The sequence below is a fragment of the Bos grunniens genome, chromosome 28 (assembly GCF_055505025.1).
Source record: "Bos grunniens cultivar Pamir isolate PY7600 chromosome 28, Bosgru_T2T1.0, whole genome shotgun sequence".
In the NCBI taxonomy this organism is placed as follows: Eukaryota; Metazoa; Chordata; class Mammalia; order Artiodactyla; family Bovidae; genus Bos; species Bos grunniens.
Genome location: NC_141192.1, coordinates 2,808,587 through 2,831,566, shown reverse-complemented (window position 1 = coordinate 2,831,566; position 22,980 = coordinate 2,808,587). Strand labels below are relative to the sequence as shown.

The following is a 22,980-nucleotide window of genomic DNA, read 5'->3' as shown; positions in this document are numbered from 1 at the left end:
TAAGAAAACTGAAATGCAGACTACTTTTTCAGCTTTTCTAATTGTTCTCAGAAGGAAGGTTTTGTCCTGTGGGGAACAACTCCCCTCCCTGTAGATCCTAAATTCCTCAAAACCAAAAAGGTGATACCTCCACATCACCATCTGGGGCACCCTGCCTGGCAGCTGGTTAGCGTCCAGTAAATAACTGACCTACTTCTTTCTGATGGCCCCTGAAAGAAAGCAATTTGGACATCCAGGAATGAACCCTTAGTGGACATTTGGTCTTTCGTGCGTTATTAGATATGTCAGACAATTTGCCTAACATCCTTCCTACTTAATTTGCCCCACCCACAGCCTGTATAATCTACTCACTGTCAGAGCAACTGATCAGACTTCCCCTTCAAGAATTTAAACAGAGTAAATATGGTGGTTGTAGGTCCTGGGGTTGAAAAGTCTATGGACTCTGGGGTGGGCAGCCGTTTCGGAAAACAGGAAAGCAACTGGAGCAAGGGCAGAACCTGCAGAAGGAAGGTCAAGGATAAAGAACTTGATCCTGGTGGCATCCTGGGTACCAAGAGGCTGATGTGTTTTCTAACCTTGCATTCCATCAGTTCTGTATCCTTAAACCATTCCCACCTCTCTTCTGAATTAGCTTGAATGAGTTTTCATCTTCAACGAGTTGAGCCTAGGCTAGTATAACCACAGAGTCTTAAAGACAATACCAAAAGGAAAATAAATGGACCTCTGAGGACCTGAGATTTCAGGAGATCAGTGATGCCCGTCATGGTCCAGAGCCTGACTACTCTAAGTGTGGTCCACGGACCACCAGCATCAATGTTACCTGAGAACTTGTCAGAACTACAGGATTGCAGGGGCTCCAACCCAGATCTACTGGATCAGAATCCGCTTTTAAACCCAAATTTCTTGAGTGAATCATATGCACTTTGAAGTGTGGGGTGCACTGATGCGCACTAGGTGAAATACCAAGTTGCCATTTGCTAGTTATGTGACCGTGGGCGAGCCACTTACCTCCCCATTTGTTATACAGGGATGATAATAAGTTCAGGATGAGTGTGAAGCCAGAAGGGTTAATATATGGAAAGTACTCAGAACAGTGCCTGAGACCTAATGAGCCATTTTTATCCATAAGACAGCTCCATAAGAGCTTAGCTCCTTAGCTCCAGAAGACAGCAACTTGGTCTCTTTTATTCCCTGCTCTAATCCCACACCTAATTATAGCATGGTCCTTTCCTGTCAGCCCTGTGCCTCAGAGTGTGACTCTTCAGATGTCCAAACAGTCCATAAGAAAGAGTTCCTTGTGGCTTAATGTCTGCAGTCCCTTTGCCTTATTTGAGATTAAAGGTAATAAATAAGGTCTCCCCAGAGGACTTGCAGAGATGGGTATTGAAAGAACCAGCAAGCTGGGATTCAGAACTAAGGGACTCTAAGCAAGGAGTCTGTGGAGGTTCTTCATTTCTCTCCAGTGCGGCTATTTTACGGGAAAGTACAGCAACCTTGTTCGGCATATGAAGATCAGCAACATTGGTCATAATCTTATCTGTTCTTACAAAAGAGAAAATTTTTACATCAATTCTGCCAGAGCTTTTGAAATTTTCCCAAGGTTCGGCATAGCTATCTTATTTCAGCTGCTAATCCTGTGCTATCTCAAAGTGAATGTGATACATTGTCCAGCCACACATGTCTGAGTCCAGAGATTCAGGCCAATGCCCTGCTTGAGGTGGCCTCTGTCTTGCCCCATGCTTGGAGCCCAGCCTCTCAGCCAAGAGCTAATGCGGGGCTGGGCAGCATGCCCTCCAGGAGAAGGTACACTACTCTAGATGGTAGGAATGGTGCCAGCCCTACCTCCCAGGGAGCCTTGGCTCTGCCACCCTTCCTGCATCCCAAAGTCTTGTGAGGGAGGGCTGTACAAGGACCGCCTCCTCCCACAGGGTATGGGGCCTGGAAAGAGGGCGGTAAAACTGATCAGGGAAGCAAAAGGAAGCCCAGTTTGGCCTCAGCACCAAGCCACTCTTCTCAATACAGCTTTATCAGCAACATAGTGGGCATTTTGAGCTCTGACTCCTGTGCCCATTTATCAATGGGTCTGGGCCACAGGATAAAGGGAAAGCAAAGAGCACTCAAAAGCTAAGTCGTCAGCTGACCTCTTGATGGCTCTGTAACTTTCTGGGGACCCCAGCCCTTGGTGGGCTGCCCTTCTGGTGAGGCGGTGGCCTGACAGCAGTGACAGGCCATTCTGGGCTCCTCCCCAAGACAGCAGAAGCAGATGAAATTTAAGAGGGGTGGCCTGTGGGAGCCACCACATCCCGGCCCTCTGGTTGAAAGTGGCCGCGGGATCAAACTGTCTGGAAGAACACAGCCCAGAGGCACCAAGACAGGACAATCCTTTCAGCCTCGTGTCTGGAGGAAGCAGATTGGACAGAAAGAATCTTAGTCAAGTATCCTTTGCTGGGACCTGTGGGGCAACCACCACGCAGAGAGATGTGAGATCTGAGACCATTGATTTCTGACTCGGACAGAACATCCTGCAGACTCCCTTGGGGAGGGCGGATTTCACAGGCTGTGGCAGGCTGTGTCCCCCTGAGTTCACATCAAGATGCTGTGACAAAGCCCTTCAACTGAGGGACTTCCTGTTCCCTTCCTAGTCTCCCGTTCACCGATGATACAGACACCTTTATCTGAGCCTGCTTTGAAGGACTGACCCACCCCCCCACCCCACCCCCAAGCCAGTCATTCATGGAATGGCGGACTCAGGATTGTTAGAGGCCCTGGGAAAGCCCCCTTTCTCCCAGTAGTCTTTCCCTCCTGCTTACCTGTGCCTCCAATTCCTTTCACAAAGAATCCTATGATTAAAGGAGCTTAAATTACAACCAGGGGCTACATCGAAAGTGAGGAGCACATTTCTGACACAGAACACCTTCTGGGAGGCAGGAGCTGGTAGAGAGAAGTGTGGGGAGGGCCTGGGTACAGACAGGGGAATGAGGGGGCCGGGGAGCAGCAGCCCAGATGCAGGAAGGACTGGCTCCAAATTTGTGAGACATGCCTGTACCTTCCTGTTTCTACCACTCACTGAGCGCCCAAAGATCAAAGTTTTTAAAATGTTAGTGTACAGGGGAAACAATTAGGCCTCTTGTGGCCTCTTGAGGATTCCCAGGCATGACCCCTGAACTTCTGGTTCAAGTAATTTGAGGGAAGGCCTGGGAATCTGTATGATTAGGGAGCACAAAGTTGTGGAAATTCTGAGGCTCGAGGTCCCAGAAGGCCGCATGGAGAAGCCCTGCCTCACACACTCCTAGGACAGAAAGAGGTGAGTCCCATGAGACATGGGAGGGGGATTCAGGTCATGAGGAGCCAGACCCTAGGCCTCAATCTCCCGTCTAGTCCAGGTTAGGGTCCAGAATTCAAAACTCAACCAATGCGCCTCAATTTAATCCAGGGACAACAAAAGTAACAGCATGACCTGAAGAATAAGACTATCACACAAGTGTTGTTTACAAAGGACTCCAGAAGAGCCCTTTAATAACACGTCTCAGTGCAGGGAAATACACGGTGAAGAGCACAGCTTTCAAGGAAGTTATTTTCAAAAGGGCAGACCATCTATAAAGGATGATGTGTCTCCCCAAAAGGCAGACTCAAACTGGGAAGCTGGAGAGAATTTGAGTCAGGGAGGCCTTCCTCCAGTGATTACCTGGTATTTCATACCCTCTCTTCCTGCTGAATGCATCGCCTTAGAATGCACCACTACACTGTGCTCATTGGTCCGGTTCATTATCCCCCTCCTCCAGCTGAAGGGAAGTTCCATGCAGGCTGGAGCTGCATCTGTTTTCACGTCCCAGAATCCTTCCTAGTCCATAACAAGTCACAGTTCCTTTGAATGAATGAACGAATGCGATGACTATGATGCTGTATTGGTGGGTCAAGGTATCCCAGAGAAAGCTTGGTCCTGGGACCAACTTACATTGTAGAAGGCTGAGAAGAGAGCCCAGGCAGGGAGCCCAGGCCTACCCAGCACCTTGCTTTCCATGGAAGATCTGCATCAGAAGCAGGGGGATTGCACCAGCTCACCAGGCCTTTGGAGCTGACTTCTCTGGAGGGCTCTAACCTTGGAGCTGCTGGCTCTGGGTATCACAATCACTTTTTGGCCAGAGAGTTCTTAGTTTCTTATAGAATGGAGGCGGGAAGCCTGCAGACCTTAAGCAGGCAACATTCTGCATAGAGTAATAGGAGAGAAAAATCTGCACGGACCAGAGAAAGCGGTATTCTTCGCCCTGTATTTCCGCGCACAGAGATATGTTATTAAGGGGCTCTTTGGAGTTCTTTGCAAACAACACTTGTGTGATATGTTTATTCTTTAGGTTTTGCTGTTACTCTTGTTTTCCCTGGATTAAACTGAAGAGCATAGGTTGAGTTATGAGCTCTAGTGATATGAAATATGCACAAGATTCTTAAATAAAAAAAAAGAGGAGTCAATACCGTGGCTCAAATTCAAAAATTATTATAGTCATTTCACTGACCTTTCTTATTCAACGATGAGATGGTTTCCCAAGGAAAAAACTAAATGTAGCTGTGTCCTCACTATTTATAACTGACTCGGTGTTCTCAAGAAAGGCAACTAAAACCCAGAGAGACACAGAGACCGCCTCTGTTTCTGCTCTCTGAAGTTTGCCGATTGCTTCCTTTCTCCCTTGACCCTCCAAGCCTCGGGCTGAAAGTGGCCTCTCTTGGGGCTTGGACAAAGCCATGCATGTGCCTAGGACCTTCGGGTGACCTGCTCTGATGGAGCAGCTGATGAGAAAAGAAGAGCTCCAACTTTGTCTATTTTAGGCCACTCTTTCCTTTGCATTCACTCTAAGACAAATTCTAGAAAATACAACAAAAGAGCAAACAAAAACTCATATTAAATAGACTTCCCATTGTGACAAGGCAGTGGGATAAGAGCTATGCATTCTGAGATGGAATCAGCTACAGAATACAAAGGCCATCTGTATTTAGAAAATATTAAGACTTAAGGCTTGGTAAGTTTTACCAAGCCCTCTCCAGACACGACCCTGGGATAGATCTATATATTACCTTCTTTTTTTAAGAAAGAATTATCTATTTTTGGCTGCGATGGATCTCTGTTGCTGCGTGGGGCTTTCTCTGGTGGTGGCAAGTGGCGGCTACTCTGGCTTCTCATCCCAGTGGCTTCTCTTGTGGGGCGCAGGCTCCAGGCACCTGGACTCAGCAGTTGTGGCGCACGGGCTTAGGTTCCCCCTCCCTTGGCATGTGGATCTTCCCGGAGGAGGGACTGAACCCATGTCCCCTGAACTGGCAGGCAGATTCTCAACCACTGGACCAGCAGGACGTCCCTATATCTTATCTTCTTGCTACCACCTTCCACTACTTGTTACTATTAATTAAAATGGCACGTTATTCAAAACCATGAGTGATCTGGATCACTCATTCAGTCCTTCACTAAAAAGCTCGTTATACCAGCACATGTCAGGCACGTGGGTTTGTCTAAGAACTTCACAGGGTACCTGGAGGCAAGGTCCCTGACCAGGGCCACCGTGGCAGCCTTTCCTCTTATCACCATCCGCCTCAGCCCTCACCAACCACAAACGTGCGTCCAGCTCCATTCAGTTATTTGCAAATCCCTCTTCTCCCCCATCCACGCCTTTGCTCTGGCTGTTTCCTCTCCTGACGGGCGTGGCCCGCAGTCGAAGAGCCCTGCTCACCCTGCGGCCCCAGCGGAATGCCACATCCTCCATGTGAACCTATCCCGTTCCCCCGAGTATGTGACCTTGTCTTTTCCGTACTCTCATGCAAGTGTCAGCCTCCTCTACGGCCTTTTCAGACTTTCTATTAGCTATGTCAGTAAAGTCTATCCAATATATACCCATATCGACATACTTCTTCTCCAGATTGTGAGGTTGGGTCCCAGGACAGTGGGGATCAAACCTCCCCACACGTACCTCTCTTTGGGCAAAGCACAGGGATGACAGGCTCATAAACTGGGGCTTCATACATGCTCCTGAGTTTGTTCCACTCTCTTAAATTCTTCCAAGACCACGGCAGTTAGAATGAGGATAGACACAATGAAGGATTGTTTGAAGTTGTGTTTAAATTACACTCTGGTTGTCAATTTGTTCCCTTTGAGTATCTGGACCTGTTGACACTTTAAACATCATGATGTGAGCTTGCCTAATTAAGCAGTAGCACTAAATGTTTAGTTAATCTCATTCCTAATTATCTGCTCCGTGTCTCTGGGGAAAAAGGAATTATTTAATTTCTTCCACTGAAACTTGAAATATCAGTTCCCTGTGGTGGTACTTTCAGATCCAATTATTAAATTCTCTCTAATATTTCAGGGTTAAATAGATAAGAAATTATAATTTCATCTTTTCCCCTAAATACATTTAGGGTAAACACAGTTTTCCATTTTCTTTGTCTGCTTGTAACATTTAAAGCTCACTTATATAATCTGAAGTCAAATAACAATACGATTTGTTAAAATATGTTATTTGGGGTTGAAATACTGTTTAAATTGCAGGAGACAGCCCTTACAAATTGCTTGCCTTATTAGCATTTTCACCGTTAATGAAAACATCTCCGTCTGAAAAGAAGGAGATTGAATTCTGCTTAGAATATCAGACTGCTTCTGAATCTCTGGGTGGCAGAACCTGGCTGAAAAGCATTGACGATAATTTTGTACAGAGCCTGGAGAACCAGGAATGGAAGCTGCTCTGCCCCTAAAAACAGAAGCCTAAATGAACGACAGCCTCACTCTTGAGAACCCTGGGGCCCACACTCCCTGGGGGAAAGGGCCCATGTGGCACCCTCACGCAGAGCCCCTAACTGGCCCGTGTCAATAACTGTTAGGGACATGTGGCACCCAGGACTCTGCCAGAGCCTGTCGTTGACCAGGAACCCCAGTTATCTTCAGGCTTCATCTTGGAAACTCTCCTGAAGAAAATCCAGGCCTAGGAGCTGGTTTACCCGCTCAGGGCTGTCCTCGTGATTACAACTATCCAGGGTCTGCGTGTCCTGAGAGAGACCAGGCTGATCAGTGCAGAAAGGAGGACAGATGTGGGAGGCCGCTGGGGCATCAGACAGGATGGCAAAGGCGCAGAGGCAGAGACACCGCCAAAGCTTGGGGAGCAGCGGCAGCAAAGGGAGGCCAAGGGGCGATCAGAGAAGGCAGGCACAGAGCCAGCAGACGCACCTGGATGAGGCGACGCGGGGCGGGCAGGGCCGATCAGAGAAAGCAGGCACAAAGCCACCAGACGCACCTGGATGAGGCGACGCGGGGCGGACAGGGCGAAGGGTGCGCGGAAAGGCTTAAGGAAGGCGGGCAGCTTCCTCTATAAACCGCACGCCTGGGGCGCTGCGAGTACCAGGCAGCGCTGAGCGCACAGGACACACGCCAGGTCAGATGCTGTAACACCTGTGTCTACAGGGACAGTGTAACGTGAGTGTCCGAAAGCACCACGATTTGTGAAAACACTGGTTACAAGTGGTTAAAATGCTTTGTTTTGCACCTAGAAGACAGATGGTGCCCCCTAAAATAGCAAATCTTCACCTCGATTTGTAAGTGATCTTGGAATCTTCCCCAAAGAGAACAGCTTGTCTCCGTGCCTAGGGATACATCATGCTGTGTTTAGAACAGAAATCCTTTTTAAGGCTGTTGGACCCAACTACTTAAAAAGCAAACTTATTATTTATTTCTTTTGGCCTAAAGGAACCAAGAGCATTTGGAAAACTTTGCATTCATCAATCTATGAAGCCTCCAACTCAGAAAATCCTGACCCTCCCAACCATCAATAAGGCTCCCCTTAAGAGACCCTGCTGAACAGCTTCATCTCCCTGTTGGAAATTACCCCAAATCACTGCCCATGCTCCCTCTGTTCCCATCCTGACTTCCCTGTTCCGTCAACTCCAGCCTCGCTCTGCCTGTTCCGTGCTGGGCACGCGGCACTCCAGACTGGACCTCCCCACATTCTTGGTGTTGGCCAGGGCAGGACTGTGTAGTTCACTTCCTCCTGTCTCACCTGCAATGAGATCCACCCCTGCATCTGACCTGCTCATGATGAATGAGCCAGAAGCTGTTTCCTAGAGATCCTTTGTTTTTTCCCCCCACCATCAAAATATTTATTGGAACCAAAGCAGAGGGAACAGAGCTGTTAAGATGGCAAATCAAAGTGCAGATTGGAAGGTGGGGTAGAGCAAGATGTGGGGTGGAGGGGGCACTTCAAATGCCACAAGAGGGGTCCCTGTGGTCTGGGCTGGAGAGACGCCCTTCACCTCACCCTGGCAGTGAAGATCCCCCACTCACCTCTCCCATCTCATATCCATCCTGGGGGCAGCTGGGGCCCTGCAGTGACCCCATAGGGAGGGACCACCCCTTTGATCCACCCATGGCTATCAGTCACTCTGTCTCCCTTCCTCATTTTCCCAATAAAGAGGACACAGGGCTTACCTGGCAGCCAGGATCAAGCCAATGCACCGCCCTCCTGCCTGGAGCATCTCTGAATTCCCCAGTCTGTGGGACCGTCTGGGACCGAGGAAGAAGCTGCTGTGTCCTTACCCTCCGCTGTTGCTCTCTTACTGAAAAGACTTTGCCCTTTCCAGACAGCCATGAGGTTGGCCCAGAGGAGCCCATCCCAGACACCAAGCCAAGCTAGCTCCATCTGCTGCCCCAAATACTAGTGTTTCCCAAGGCTCCTCGCCTTGGCCCCTGCCCCTCGGAAAGTAACTCACCCTCTGGTGATTTCACCTGCCTAATTCAGATTCAGTTCTCACAAGCCAGATCGGACGGGCCCTTCGGATGCACGTTTCTGCATGCTTACTGGCCGTCAGTGGGTGCCTCCGCCCAGCTCACTCTCAGTCTCCCTGTGGACGAGCTCCATCTCTTACGCTCCCTTTGTCACCCTGGACACGCTGAGTTACGCTCCTGGGTATCACCCCAGAGTTTTCTCCCTTGCCGCATCCAGTTATTAAAGTCTTCTTATTTGACCTCTAATGTCTCTCCATTCCTACTATCGAATTTGGCATCATTTAAAGCCTGTGCAATGGGCTTCCCTGGTGGCTCGGATGGTAACAAATCTGCCTACAATGCAGGAGATCAGGGTTCAATCCCTGGGTTGGGAAGATTCCCTGGATAAGGGGATGGCACCCGTTCCAGTATTTTGCCTGGAGAATTCCATGGACAGAGGAGCCTGGCAGGCTACAATACATAGGGTCTAAAAGAGTCGGACATGACTGACCAACTAACACTTTCACAAGGCCCATGCAGCCACAAAAGACTGCCTCTTCACTCTGTAGCATGGTCCTCCCAGAGGGGTCTGTCAAAAGACTCTATATGCTTCATGGACTTGCCAAGGACTAAAGAAAAGACTCTCCACAAACGCCTGATGATAAAATCACCTAGTATGCTAAGTCAATTCATTTGTGTCCTACTCTTTGCGACTCTATGGACTGTACCCTCCATGGAATTCTCCATGTCATGCCCTCCTGCAGGGGATCTTCTTGACCCAAGGATCAAACCTGCATCTCTTACATCTCCTGCATTGACAGGTGGGTTCTTTATCACTAGCACCACCTAAGAAGCCCCGAAAATCACCTAGACTGGATGTTAAACATTCAAATTCCAACCCAGGCTGAACAGACTAGAATCTCTAGGGCAGATACTTCAGAATCTGGCTTTGGTGATACTGATCATTAGGTAAGGCTGAGAACACTAGCTTACAGAATCAAGTGGAAATGCTTTGCCATTCAGTATTGTCCCCTCCGCCATCAGCCCAGCCTGCTTCCCCCACACCCACTGCCACCTCCCCTCCCAGTTCAGGCTCCAGCAGTCCTGATTCAGTGCTGTGGGACACCCTACCCACCAAGATGCCGCCTCATCTCATCTGCTGCCCCACATAAACAGCCAATGGCAGCTCAAGCACTGCCTGCTCCTCATCCTCAGGGGCCGCCTATGCATTCACACCATGCTCCGTGCACACCTTCATCACTGCACCCGACACCATGACATCATATCTGCTTCTGTATCTGCCACCCTATAGACAGATCCACCCTGTGTCCCCAAGTTTCCAGCACAGCGAGGTACAGAGCAGGTGCTCCATGAAATAAATCCCCGCTGAGTGAGGAATAAATGAATCCACCAAGCACTCTAGTCCATATGCAATTCACTGAGCCCAGCAAAGCTTCCTCAGCTAAACCGATCATACTCTGGAGGCTGCCTCTCGCTCCGATATCACGTTTGCTACTCTTCTCTAGATCGAATCTGTCTTTCTGCAAATGGGGCTCCCCAAATAGACTGCGCAGTGAACACTAGTGTCTCCCCAGCAGAGTACACATAACACAGCCAGCTTCCCTCTTAGGGACACCAGGCCAGTTTGTACACGGATGGAGATAGCATGGCTGTCCGCTCTGCCATATCACCCTGCAGTGGTGGTTCAGTCGCTAAGTTGTATCCAACTCTTGTGATCCCAAGGGCTGTAGCCCATCAGCCTCCTATCCATGGGACTTTCCAGGCAAGAATGCTGGAGTGGGAAGCTATTTCCTTCTCCAGGGAATCTTCCCAACCTAGGGATCAAACCCAGGTCTCCTGCATTAGAGGCAGATTCTTTACCTACTGAGCCACCAGGGAAGCCCCCTGTCACCCTACAGATGAGCATCTAATTTGCCACTGACACCACCGAAGACCCTGCATGGAGAGCCTCCTATTGACTCCCCACCATTGCCTGTGAGCCGTTTCCCCTAGATGTACATCACTCTGCCGTTTTCCAAACTGAATCTCATTCTGTTATATCCTGCTTGTATTACCCACCTTTCTGGATTCCCATTTGCTATGTTTTATTCCTTGTTGATGTTAAGAACATTTCCCGGTTTTGTATTTTATGTAAAGTTCATTATGGTGATATGTGCCCCCTTTTCAAATCATTGATGAAGCAATTAAATGAAATCAAACCTAACACCCACCCTCCTGGAAACCTCTCCAGAGGGTTCCAACGCCATATGTCACTTAGGACTCTTGGATCCAGGGTCTCTGCAGGCAGGGCTTCTGGCTCACTGAGACGGTCACGTGGCACAAGCCACTGAAGAGCTGCACGGCATCCTCGCCTTTCCTCCTGCCTCCGTGCAGTCAGCTGACACTGACAAGCTCGTGGGATATGGCAGATTCTCTAAAGTAAGACAAGCATGACTCCAGTAACCTAGAGGCTCACACATGTTCGTTCTTCATTGCTTCCCATCTTCTTTGGAAGATGATAACTATCGTCTCCTAGAATCACGAGTGCGCCCCCTCCACGGTCTCATATACATGTGGTTTTCACACAAACCCCAATTTAAATCTTTCCCATTCTTCAAAATCCCTAATTCTCCATCATACTTTAATAATTTGTTCAGTTAAAACATAAAATGACAACTTATGTTTTGCCCCAAATTAATACAGCCTATATTTTTTAGCCACACCCTTTCAGAGATGTCCTCAGGAAAAAACCCAGGACAAACTCATTTATTAACATAGAATTTTTTCCCAATAATTTGCTACTTATTTTTTTAGTCACCTCAACACACATGCTCAAGGACTTACTCCAATTTTGGAGAAACTCAAAAACACACATAGGGCAAAATAAAGCAAATAAAATTGCAGTTGTTGGGGTAGATTGGTTATTTGGTCTGTTTTTAAATTTTTGTTCAGATTTCTCGTTCTGCATGACACTGGGAAAGCACTCTGCAAGCACACGGCTAAGGAGCTGGACTGTGTCAGGAGACACCACCTTAGGGACACGGCAGGAATGTGGCCGGTTGCAGTTTATGCACAATTCCCTGGACACCCCCTTGTAACTCCACCCCTTCCTCTCACACTCACAAGAGCAGATCAAAGTACCAAGCAGGGGGGGAAAGAGACTAGTTTCAGTGTAGTTGCGCAAACCACCTTAAGTTGTGGTAACATGTAACCAAGTAAATGTTCTGGAAGGAACCCAGCTTCACTCACTGACGGGGACACACCTGAATAATGGATGTGCCGACAGCACTTACGTGGATGCGACGAACCTTTTTATCTATTCTAATCGGCAGGGAGTCGTTACTGCCCAGAGATTTACTACAGGGCTCCAGAATACACCGGGACATAAGAGTTAAAAAGGGTATACCTTAAGATCATATGTTTCAGAGCCAAGTGATATCCAGAGTGGATTCTCTCCTCAGCCTGTGGTCATCTGATTTTTCTATTTTCTGTGCCAAAATACATATTTATATTAATAGTCATTTGTTGTCTTGAATTAATTTGCTTAAAGAGAAAAAGTGCACAACATTTCAGATAAAAATCATTCCGTGCTTAAGAACATGAAGACAAGCAAACTCCAAAGACAGATGAAGTGGACTATCCGTGTGAATTATTTACTTTGACATATGCGTGCTCAGTCGCTCAGTCGTGTTCTGACTCTTGTGACCCATGGACTGTAGCCCACCACGCTCCTCTCTCCGTGGGATTTCTCAGGCAAGAATACTGGAGTGGGTTGCCATTTCCTCCTTCAGGGAATCTTCCCAACCCAGGGATCGAACCTGCATCTCCTGTGTCTCCTGCTTGGCAGGCAGATTCTTCACCACTGAGTCACCAGGGAAGCCATTGGATGACAAACAGGATGTTAAAAATGCCTGTTCACAGCTGAGTTCTGTCCCTTTAACGGCATCACTATTGCCTTTAATTTAAATGACATGTATAAAATAAAATTAGATTTATTGTCAGGTTTATTTTGTGGTTCTCTTGATTTTTCTACCAGGCCAAATTCATGAGCAAAGTAATCAAAGATGTAATTTTAGCACACAATAACAAGTCTTATTAAAACTGCGATAGGTGGCTTCTTGAATGGAACATCAGTGGTAAAAAATGATAATCACTGGGAAACTCCCTGGTGATCCAGTGGTAAGGACTCGATGCTTTCACTGCCTGGGTCCAGGTTCAATCCTTGGTCAGGGAACTCAGATCCTATAAGCCACACATGGGAACTCCACCAAAAAAAAAAAAAGGATAACCCTTAAATATAGCATTTGGTAGCTAAGATGTTCCAGAACACGGCCCATGCCTCTTATCTGTTTCCAGAAAGGGAGGGCCACCTCTGGTCCCTTACCCACTTTTGGATGAATTTCTGAGTGAGCTGCTCCCTGAGGCTTGGATCAGTTCCTCTGGGTGATGGATCAGAGCCACCAGGCTGCCCTGCTCTGAGGCCTGGCAATTCACAGTAAGGCACTCCCAATGTGTGCCTCCTCTCAAAGGCATCTGGCACTCCCATCCCCAGGCAAAGCAGTCAAGGCAGTGCAGACCTGAGCTAGAGGCAAATGAAGCACGCAGCCAGTCCCATCTTTCAGGTACAAAACAAGTCTGCCCAGGGCAGGTTGGCTGGCATGGGGCCAGACACCTTCTGTCCTGACTTTACGTCTATAGTACAAGTCAGTCCCAGCATCCACATAAAGACCTATCCTCATTCTCACGGCCTGGCTCACACAACCGTGGCCCTTAGAGTCCAGAAAGATGTATTCTAGCTCAGTAGGACTGTCCTGGAGGCCACTGTTTGGCCAGCTGGAGGGAGACCCTCTGACTTGCCCCCTTCCCCTCTGCCCAGAGAGAAGACGTATTCTTACCTCTCATTTCTGTCCCCGAGGAACCGTTGGACCAAGCTGTCCACTTATTCCTGTGCTTGCTGATTTCCTGGACTTTGCAGACATAATGCCCTTGATCTGCTGGCTGGAGGGTCAAGACAGAGAGCGTGTAGAGTGCCCCACGCCGCTCCTCAAGGAGGCGCAGCCTCTGCCGGTAGGCGCTGCGGCTGAAATTCCCGTAGTACTGCACCATCCGGAGCTTGGTCATCTTAACCATCAGGGCTTCCTGGGAGTCTGGTCGCGCGAAGAACCAGCGCACAGCCAGCAAGCTGTCCTTTCGCCTCTTCTGGGAGACGTGGCAGAGAAGAGTGGCATTTTCCCCCTCCAGGTAGTCAACCACGGGCCCCGGGGACACGGTGACGTTGAGGGCTCCACAGACCTCTGCAGCGAAAACAGGGAGGAAGAGAATGAGGAAGGCTACCGCCACTCCCCGGGTGCGCACACACAGCCTCTTCCCTCAAGGAGCCAGAGTGATGCGCAGGCCAGAGAGGCCAGCCACCTCCACCCCATCTATGCTCACGCTGCCTTCACGAAGGAGCCCTCCTTGGGGCATGCAGTGGGTCTCTGTGGCCCCCATGTCCTCAACCTGTGAGACGATGCCCTGCAAGTGGGATGTCACTGGTCACCTGGCCTAGATGCTTTTCTCTGTTTTCAGTTAGTTGCTGATATCTAAAATTCAGGAGCTTTCACATAAAGATTTAAATTTGGGGAAGCTCTTAAAAATATCCAGCTTACATCAAATCCGCCTTTCCTACCTGCCTCCCCAAGGCCTGCTTCAATCCGTTTCATCACCTTCCTGAGGAGGCAGCCCTGTGGCCCCAGTCCCTGTCTCCGCTCTTTCAGCTACATCCAAGGCAGATTATCAGTACTGGTCAGGTGAGTGTTAAACCAGTACCAGGGAGCTGGAATGACAGAGGTGCCTTGGTTTCTCACTCCAAGCCTCTTAGGACCATGATCCACGGTCTAACAGCTGAAGTGCAGGAAAAAAGAGCCAATGAGCCCAGGAGCAGAGAGGGGTACCAGACTCGCCCAGCAACCGGAAATATGCTCCAGGAAACCAGGCCCAGGTCGAATTCTTGTCCTTTGGTCTCAGGGCTGACTCTCACCAGCCACGGTTCTACTCCAAGCTGACATTCGAGGGTGCCCCTCCCTGTCCACCCAAGATCAGCCAGCCCAGTACCCTTGCCCAGGTCTTCTCCCAGTAGACACACTGCACGGCATCTGCAGGATTACATATTGCAGCTGTGCAGCCCGGGAGCTCATGAGTGCAGCCTCCCCCTGGCAGGCAGAGTCCAGGAAGGACAAGATGCCCAGAGCCTGCTACTCTCCAAGCTGGGCTGTCTTCTCACCAGATCCCACATCATCATCCCTGCACTGCCCAGCAAGCAACTCCAGGAAGCATGATGCCCTACTGCAAGAGCAGGTGTCCCCGAGGTCATCCCAAACTACTAATAGCCCCCAAATACCCACTCCTGGTCACATGAGGGGACTTGGGGGCCTGGATGGCAGAGTCGCCCAAGACTTTGAACCCTGGACAGCACTATAGGTAAGCAAGGAGGAAGGATGAAAAAGAGAGTAAAGATCTGGTCCTTACACTGTGAAGAGGCTGTGAGTCAACAAGGTGAGGCCCTGTGTGTGCTGGGGTGACAGGGAGAGTTTAACACAAACAGTATCCTTCATTGTAAAAATTCAGGCAATAAGCTCCTCCTTACATATCGTTTTGACATAGTTTCCACTGTTCATTTAATAAACTGAACACCTCAAGAGATACAACTTGAGAGTCTATTTTCTTTTGCTTCTCAGCTCTTAAAAGCCAGGCCACCAGGACACTCCAGGATATTTCAGGATCCTTAACTTAATCACATCCATAAAGTGCCTTTTAAACTGCATTCACAGTTCCAGGGATCAGGATGCAGACATCTTTGGGGGTCATTATTCAGCTAACAGCACTGTGATAGTCTTTTGTTACCATTAAAAAAAATAGATGGAAGTGAATTCAGAAGGAAAAGATGGATGCTTGGCTGGACTCAGCTCATTGTGAACAAGAATGAGGTCTTGTATGTTTACAGTGACAAAGAAAAAGCCGCCCAGGGAGACACTCGGGACTGCAGATCAACAGGTACCCAAGGAAGGCACACGCCCCTAGTAACAATCTCTATCTACACAAGTCACTCACACAGGACAAAGGAGGGGCTGCCCTCACTGTTTCCCTGCAGCTCTCCCACCAGCCCACACACCACGGTATATTAGACCAAAAGCATTTCCCCAAAGTCCGCTCAGGCCCCATGGTGGGAGCCCCCTGAAGAGCACAGAAATGCCAGGCTGACCCCACTTTAATAGCTGCCCAAGAGTTTGGCAGGCGGAGTGCAGCAGAGATGGAGCAGCTGGCTTCCAGGACTGAAGTCCTGCTCGGCCCGCCCCCAGGGTCTCCCCACTGGAAGCAAGGAGAGTTGGGGAAGGCAGGAAATTGAAACAGCATGGATGGGATGAGCGCACAGCCGGGACCCCACACCCTCGTCTCCTCCTATTAACGCTGCAGGAAGGAGGGGGTATTTATAGTGGCTGAAACCAGGAGCACATGCCAAGTGCTCCGGTCCTCACGGGAGGCCAGATTCCATCCTGGAGGCAAACTAGTAACTCTTCCACTTCTGCAGCTCAGGCCGAGTTAGCAGCTCCCGGGAAATGGAGCGAAGTGCACCATCTTCCCCAGTTACAGATGGAAACGCCGCTCTGCCTTCAGTTAGCCCCTCTCTTACAGATGGCCCAAACATGTCACTCCCACTGATGTGCCAAGACCCTTGCTATGGGCTGAACAGTGTCCCCCACAGATTCCTATCTGCTACATTGCTTCAGTCGTGTCCGACTCTGTGTGACCCCATAGACGGCAGCCCACCAGGCTCCCCGTCCCTGGAATTCTCCAGGCAAGAACACTGGAGTGGGTTGCCATTTCCTTCTCCAATGCCCGAAAGTGAAAAGTGAAAGTGAAGTCGCTCAGTCGTGTCCGACTCTCTCGACCCCATGGACTGCAGCCACCAGGCTCCTCCGTCCATGGGATTTTCCAAGCAAGAGTACTGGAGTGGGGCGCCATTGCCTTCTCCGCAAATTCCTATACTGAAGCCCTAATCCCCAGGAACTCCGAATAGGACTGTATTGGAGAGAGACCCTTTAGTGAAATGACTAGGTTAAAAGGAAGCCCTTAGGGAGGACCCCGATCCAACATGCTGTCGTTGTTCAGTCACTCTTTGCGAGCCTATAGACTGTAACCCACCAGGTTCCTGTCCACGGGATTTCCCGGGCAAGAATACTAGAGTGGGTTGCCATTTCCTTTTCTAATCCAACATGACTGGTGTCTTATAAGAGGAGATTAGGAAGCAGACACGGACGGAGGAAAGATCATGTAAACATATAAGGAGAAGACGGCCGACTAGAGCCCAAGGAGAAAGGCTCAGAAGACAGCGACCCTGCAGACTTCTGGCCTTTGGGCTGGGAGAAACTAAACTCTGCTGCTGAAGCCCCCAGCCTGCGGCACTTTGCGACAGCGGCCCCAGTGAAGCAATTCAACCTTCCTCCCAGGAAGGCTCATTTCGGCCCTAGTCTTCCCACCAGCCCAGATATTTACACCTACTTTCCACACGAGAGTACGGGGGGGGGGGGGGGGGGGGGTGGTGGGTGGGGGGGGTGGGGGGGGGTGACTGAAAGGATACTGCCCACAGGTTCCTCGGGGCATTTAGCTTTGTTAAAAGACACAGGCTCTCAGGTTGTATGGTTCCCCATGCAAACAGTGACCTTCTCAGAAAGCCACCGCCCCAGGCAATGCCCTCCCCTCTACACTGGAAATGACTACCTCAAGCCCAGGGAACACAACTCAGCCCAAAGGCAAACAGCTGTGAGAAGTGTCATTGCTCGTGGGAGGGAGAAAACGCAGGTAGAGAACCCAGTGCCTTGCAGACCTCTGTTGAGCTGGATGTTTAAATACTAGAGGAAAGCATCACACAGCTTCTGCCCATGGCAATTATCAGGCCCCATATGGCTCAACCGGCTTCCCTTTCACTTTTCACTTTCACGCATTGGAGAAGGAAATGGCAAGCCACTCCAGTGTTCTTGCCTGGAGAATCCCAGGGACGGGGGAGCCTGGTGGGCTGCCGTCTATGGGGTCGCACAGAGTCGGACACGACTGAAGTGACTTAGCAGCAGCAGCATATGGCTCAACAGAGAAACTGCAGAGCGGCCAAGAGGCACGCAGTAGAGACAGGCTGACTAGAGTGTGGTGCTGGGGAGGGGCCCAAGCCTTTCCCCTCTGGGTCTCAATCTGAACAACAGGGCATCCACACCCTGCAGGCAAAGCAGGCAACAGGGACCAAGCCAGCTACCAGGCAGGACAGGCAGGTGTCACCAGACCCTCTGACACCACATAAGGTAAGGGAGCAGCCCCGGGCAGGGCAGAGTCTCCCCTCTCCAGCCGAGGAGGAAGCAGCACTGAAGTCACTCTGCTGGAGAACTGAATTTCTTGCTTTCTGGTCCTGCACTGCTGGGAAGTGAGGTGGAAGGTAGACCCCCAACCCCGTCCCCACCCCGCCACCTCCACATTCAGCACTCCGCTTGCTCCAGCTCACACCCTAGCTTAGGCTTTGTTCACTTAATCACTTGACAAATAGTTGCTGAGCACAGCCATGTGCCAAGCACTGAGAGAAGAGGCACCCTGACCTCAAGGAGCTGAGAGTCCAGTGGATGAGGCACTGGCCATCAGGAAAAAGACACACACACAAAAAAATATTTGTTTGTGCCAGGTCTTAGTTGCGGCATGTGAACTCTTAGTTGCAGCATGTGGGATCTGGTTCCCTGACCAGGGATTGAACCCAGGCCCCCTGGGACAATTGAACCAAGGCTCCCGGAGAACGCGACTACAAACAGTGTCAGGTACCACACAGAAGTGATGCGGGGCTTACAAAACTGAGAGAGAGACTCTGATCTCCATGTGTCAGGGAGGAAAGAAACCCTGGGGAGGTGAGGGTGAGTGGAAGGCTGAGGTGGGGCTCATGACACAAATTCAGGGCAGCAGTGAGGCCGTCATCTTCGTGGGAGATGGTTCCACCTGTGCAAAGGGTCTGAGGCAGGAGGAACTAGTGCAGACTGGAAATGGGAAGATCAGTATCCTCCAGTGAAGCGCCCCGAACCATCGCCCAGGCAGCCACCCAGGTCTGCAGGCAGACCTCCAGGGGGCCACTGCACCCCAGTCAGGGCCCCCAGGACCAGTTCTTAAAGGAGGAATATGACAACATGGGCAAGAAAGAGACTGACCCAAAACAGATGGTCAGGCTTCCTGTTGCAGAGAACCTTATTTCTTCAACAAGCACATGTGCCATGACCTGGTAGCCAGGTTTGCCCTCCGCTCATGGGCTGGGCGCCAGGATGCTCAAGACCCAGGGCCTTGCCAGTGGTGTGGCAGGACTGGGCAGAGAGTCAGGGGTTGGAATCCAACAAAGCCAGGCTGGAAACCTGGTTCTACTAGGAGTGAGGTCCTCAGGGCCTCAGTTCCCTCATCTCAAAACCAGGAAGATGATGCCTTGCGTGGGGAGTATAAGGCTCCAGCAAGAAAGCACCTTTAGGGACATCCCTGGTGGCCCAGTGGCTAAGACTCTGTGCTCCCAAGGCAGGGGCCTGGGTTCAATTCCTGGTCAGGGAACCAGATCCCACACGCAGCAACTAAGAATTCACATGCCGCAATTAAGACCCGGCACAACAAATATATTTTTTAAAATAAATTTAAAAAGCTACTTTAAAAAAGCACCTTTGAAATACTGATAATCTTTGCATGCTCTGAGAACAGGGCAGGTGGAAATAACAGAAAGCGACACACTCGGTGATCTATAGGAAGAAGGCTGGGCTTCTCGGGGCATGGGCAGCAGTCATGCAGGGCCTTAAGCTTGGAGGCGCTCCATTCGATTTAATCTCTGCTGTTGCTCTTTTAAAAGCCTAAAAAGTTTAAAATGAAGGACCCTGCATTTCCATTTTGCACTGAATCCCACAAATTACATAGCTGGTTCCCCCTGTAGATAAATGTTAAGTTCCTGTGGATAAGATTGATGGGGTCTAATCCTCTTGTTCCCATTTGGATAATGTTATGAAAAGAACTAAAGCTCAGAAAACAGCCTAAAAGGACTTCAGTATAGCCAAACAGTACACAACCTATTCATCTAGTACTCAACCATCTTCTCTCCCTTGCCCCACTTACCCGCTCCCCACACGTATGAAGTGAGAAATAGCAGCTTCCAGGGACAGGGGAATATAGAACTTCTAACAGAAGCAGAGTGCCTGCCTCGTCTGGGACACAAAGGTGGCAAGGCTAGGGTCCCTCTGCTCCAGCTTGGCGAGCTAAGTGCTAATGGCTCTGTGCCCCACACTTCTCTGTCTAGAAGAAACTTCCTCTCTCCTCTCAGGAGGCCAGGAGCCTCTGCATTGATAAGGGATGCACTCTGCGTGTACCGGTTGGCAGTAATCTCAATCTCACTGAAAGGATAGTCTGAATTTGTGACAAATAAATCTCTGAAAGAAATATAACTGAATTCCTTTAAAGCCCACAACACTCGAAGCCAGTGTTTACCGAGTACCAAGCGGAGATCCAGCCTACAGGGTAATGCCTTCATATTAAGGTGGTCACCTTAAAATAGCTGTCATCCGGGATGAACACAAGGCCCTGACCCATGATGAACACTAACATTTACTGGATGTGAACTCTAGAGCAAGTACTGTTCTAAGCACTTTAGTTGTGTTTTCTTAATTTATCCTCATAGTATGTTTGTCCCCATTTTACAGACAGGAAGGCTAAGGCCCAGAGAAGCTAAGCCACTTGTCCAAGCTCACACAGAACATCGCAGAGCAGGAATTTGCGACGAGGCCATAGGGCATCAGAGACGGTTCTCAACCACCAATCTGGACTACAGCGTGGCTTTGAGTAAATAGTCTGCCCCCTCAGCTTGCTGTAAAATGACAGGTGGGACCAGGTAACCCCTAAGGCCCCACTTTTCCCCAAAAGGGAGATGTAGAAAAGGGCAGCAGTTAAGAGCCCAGACTTAGGTATAAAGTGGATCTGCCAGGCCTTCTTTTGAGGTGCCGCAACCAGGGGCTGTGGATGAAAAGCTTAAAGAATGACTGGCATACTGAGTGGGCCCAAGCAGAAGCTGCCATCACCACACAGCCGTGAGCACAGCCAGGGTGGCTAAAGGCTCTCGAATTCCAGGGGACTCCCCTGGCAGTCCGCAGTTAAAACTCTGCACTTCCAGTGTAGAGGGTGTGGGTTTGATCCCTGGTCGGGGAACTAAAATCCCACATGTCACACAATGTGGCCAAATAAATAAAGGCTCCCTAATTCCAGTTCTCAAAGCTCCTGAGGTTTCCTGGGAAAAGCCCCTCTCTGGGGACACCACGGCTGACAGCACCTGAGATTAGGAAGTCTGTCGTGGAGCCCAGGGAACAAACACCCTTGCCCCGCTTCTTGCCTCTTGCTGGCTGCTGGCCACTAGAGCTGCCCTGGCCCAACTATCTCAGTCAAACCTCCAGTAACTGTGAGCCAAGACAGCAACAACTGTGAAGAACATTTCCCACAGGGCCGATTTCAAGTTCGCTGGAAACCCCACTGCACTGGTAGCCAGGGGACGAGGGGTAAATTTCTTCCCACTGGGAACCAAGTCCCATCCCCCATCAGACTCGATCTATGCTGGCTCAAATGCTGGGCCACCCACCCAAATGCTGGAAAATTACTTAACTCTGTTAATCAGCCCCCTTACTTAAAAAACACTGGCAACACAGCCTAGCCAGTAAAAGCGGTCTAGACCCAGGATTCTTGCGTTCAAATCCCAGCTAAACCAGGTATAAGCCTTGTGACTTAAAGCAAGTCAATTCATGGACCTGGCCTGTTTCCTCATCTATAAAATAAGGGATAATAATAATAGCATTTCCCTCAGAGACAAGTTTAGCTGAATTAATGTTTGCAAAGCACTTGGATATATATATTTACTCTTGTCATTATTTCTTTGAAGTACTGTGTGATTAAAGGAGATAACTGTAACACCCAATGGGCACCCAGGAAATGTGAGTGCCATCAATATATTTATTATTACTATTATTCTAGCCAACACTGCCCTTTCAGCCTTGGGAAATAAAGAAAAGTCTTCAGCACCTTAGAAGTGGGAGCAGAAACCCCAAATGGAAGCCAGTAGTGCGGTGGAGGCTGTCCCAAAAGTCGGGTGCTCAGGGAAAGGGGAAAGGGCCCGGCTTCATCCAGCCGAGGATCCCCAGGCCGGGTCATCGCAAAATGCCCGCGATCAAGTCCCCAAACCCCACGGCCGGCGGCAGATGCGGCCCCTTCGGACCGGTCCTCCAAAGAACTCTCCGAAGAGAATTAAAGGGGAGTTGCTGCCCACACTAACCTGCCAACAGCTGTTGGCTCTGACTGCTGGGAAGAAAACAGAAAACAAACCAACACCGGGGCTCGCAGAGTCCTGCTCGCGTCTTCCACTTGGAGGCCTGGCCCCTGGGAGAGAACTGGGCTGCGGAGGGTCCGGCGGAGCCCTGGGGTCCCAGCCAAGAGGGAAGCGAGGAAGGGACGCGGCATCCCGACCCTCCAGAGCCTCCGCTGAGCTCCGCCGCCTGGACCGACAGACCCTGGCTCGCGGGCGCCGACGGGGACCGGGAGGGGGCGGCCCGGAGGCGTCGGGGCCTCCCGGCCAGGCCCGAGTCCCAGGTCCCCAGCCCCGGCCTCCCCGGGCCCCGCCACCCGAGCCCCACCCCAGGGTCCCCGAGCCGCCCGGTCCCGCCGCGCTTACCCGGGGCTGGAGCCCGCGCCAGCAGCACGGCCACCGCCAGCGCCAGGAGCCGCATCTCCCCGCCGCGCCCGGCGCTGTGACGCGGGAGCAGCGCCACCGCCTGCCCGCCCCCCGCCCCCCACTCCTCCCCCGACCCCGCCGCCGCGCAGCCCGCCCCGCGCCTGCCCCACGCCCGGCTCCGGCCCCCGCCCCTCCGGCCGCCTGCCCCCACGCCCGGCCAGGGCTTCTGGGCTGACGGCGAGGGCGAGGCCCCGCCGGCGATCCTCTACCAAAACCTGCAGGAGGCTCATTTCACCACTCCCATTTCGCAGATGTGAACACTGAGGTTCTGGGAGGCAATGGATCGGATACAGGGCATGCGTAGCTGCAATGATATTGGAGGTCAGTTTGCATCACAGGCCAGTTATTGCTACGGGGACGGTGTCTGGGAGCTTGGGTGAAAGATGGGGTGGGGGGCAACTACCAAATGCGGGGACTTCCTGGACCTAAGGCTAACCTGTTGCCCAGCGAACCT

The 22,980-nt window shown here is 50.6% G+C and overlaps 1 protein-coding gene across 4 annotated transcripts in view; it reads right to left on the bottom strand.

Moving 5' to 3' along the window:
- VSTM4 (V-set and transmembrane domain containing 4) overlaps positions 1–22,572 on the bottom strand; it is an 81,475-nt gene extending 58,903 nt beyond the window's left edge. For 3 of the 4 annotated variants that reach the window (XM_086381612.1, XM_086381613.1, XM_086381615.1), the window contains exons 1-2: positions 22,467–22,572; positions 13,627–14,025 (exon numbers count right to left, since the gene is read on the bottom strand). In XM_086381612.1, coding sequence (XP_086237738.1) covers positions 13,627–14,025; positions 22,467–22,521 — 454 coding nt within the window. In that variant the 5' untranslated portion in view covers positions 22,522–22,572. Of the gene's footprint in view, positions 1–13,626; positions 14,026–22,070 lie in introns of all 4 variants that reach the window. The other variant, XM_086381614.1, reaches the window with a different exon arrangement.
- Positions 22,573–22,980: the final 408 nt, after the last annotated feature.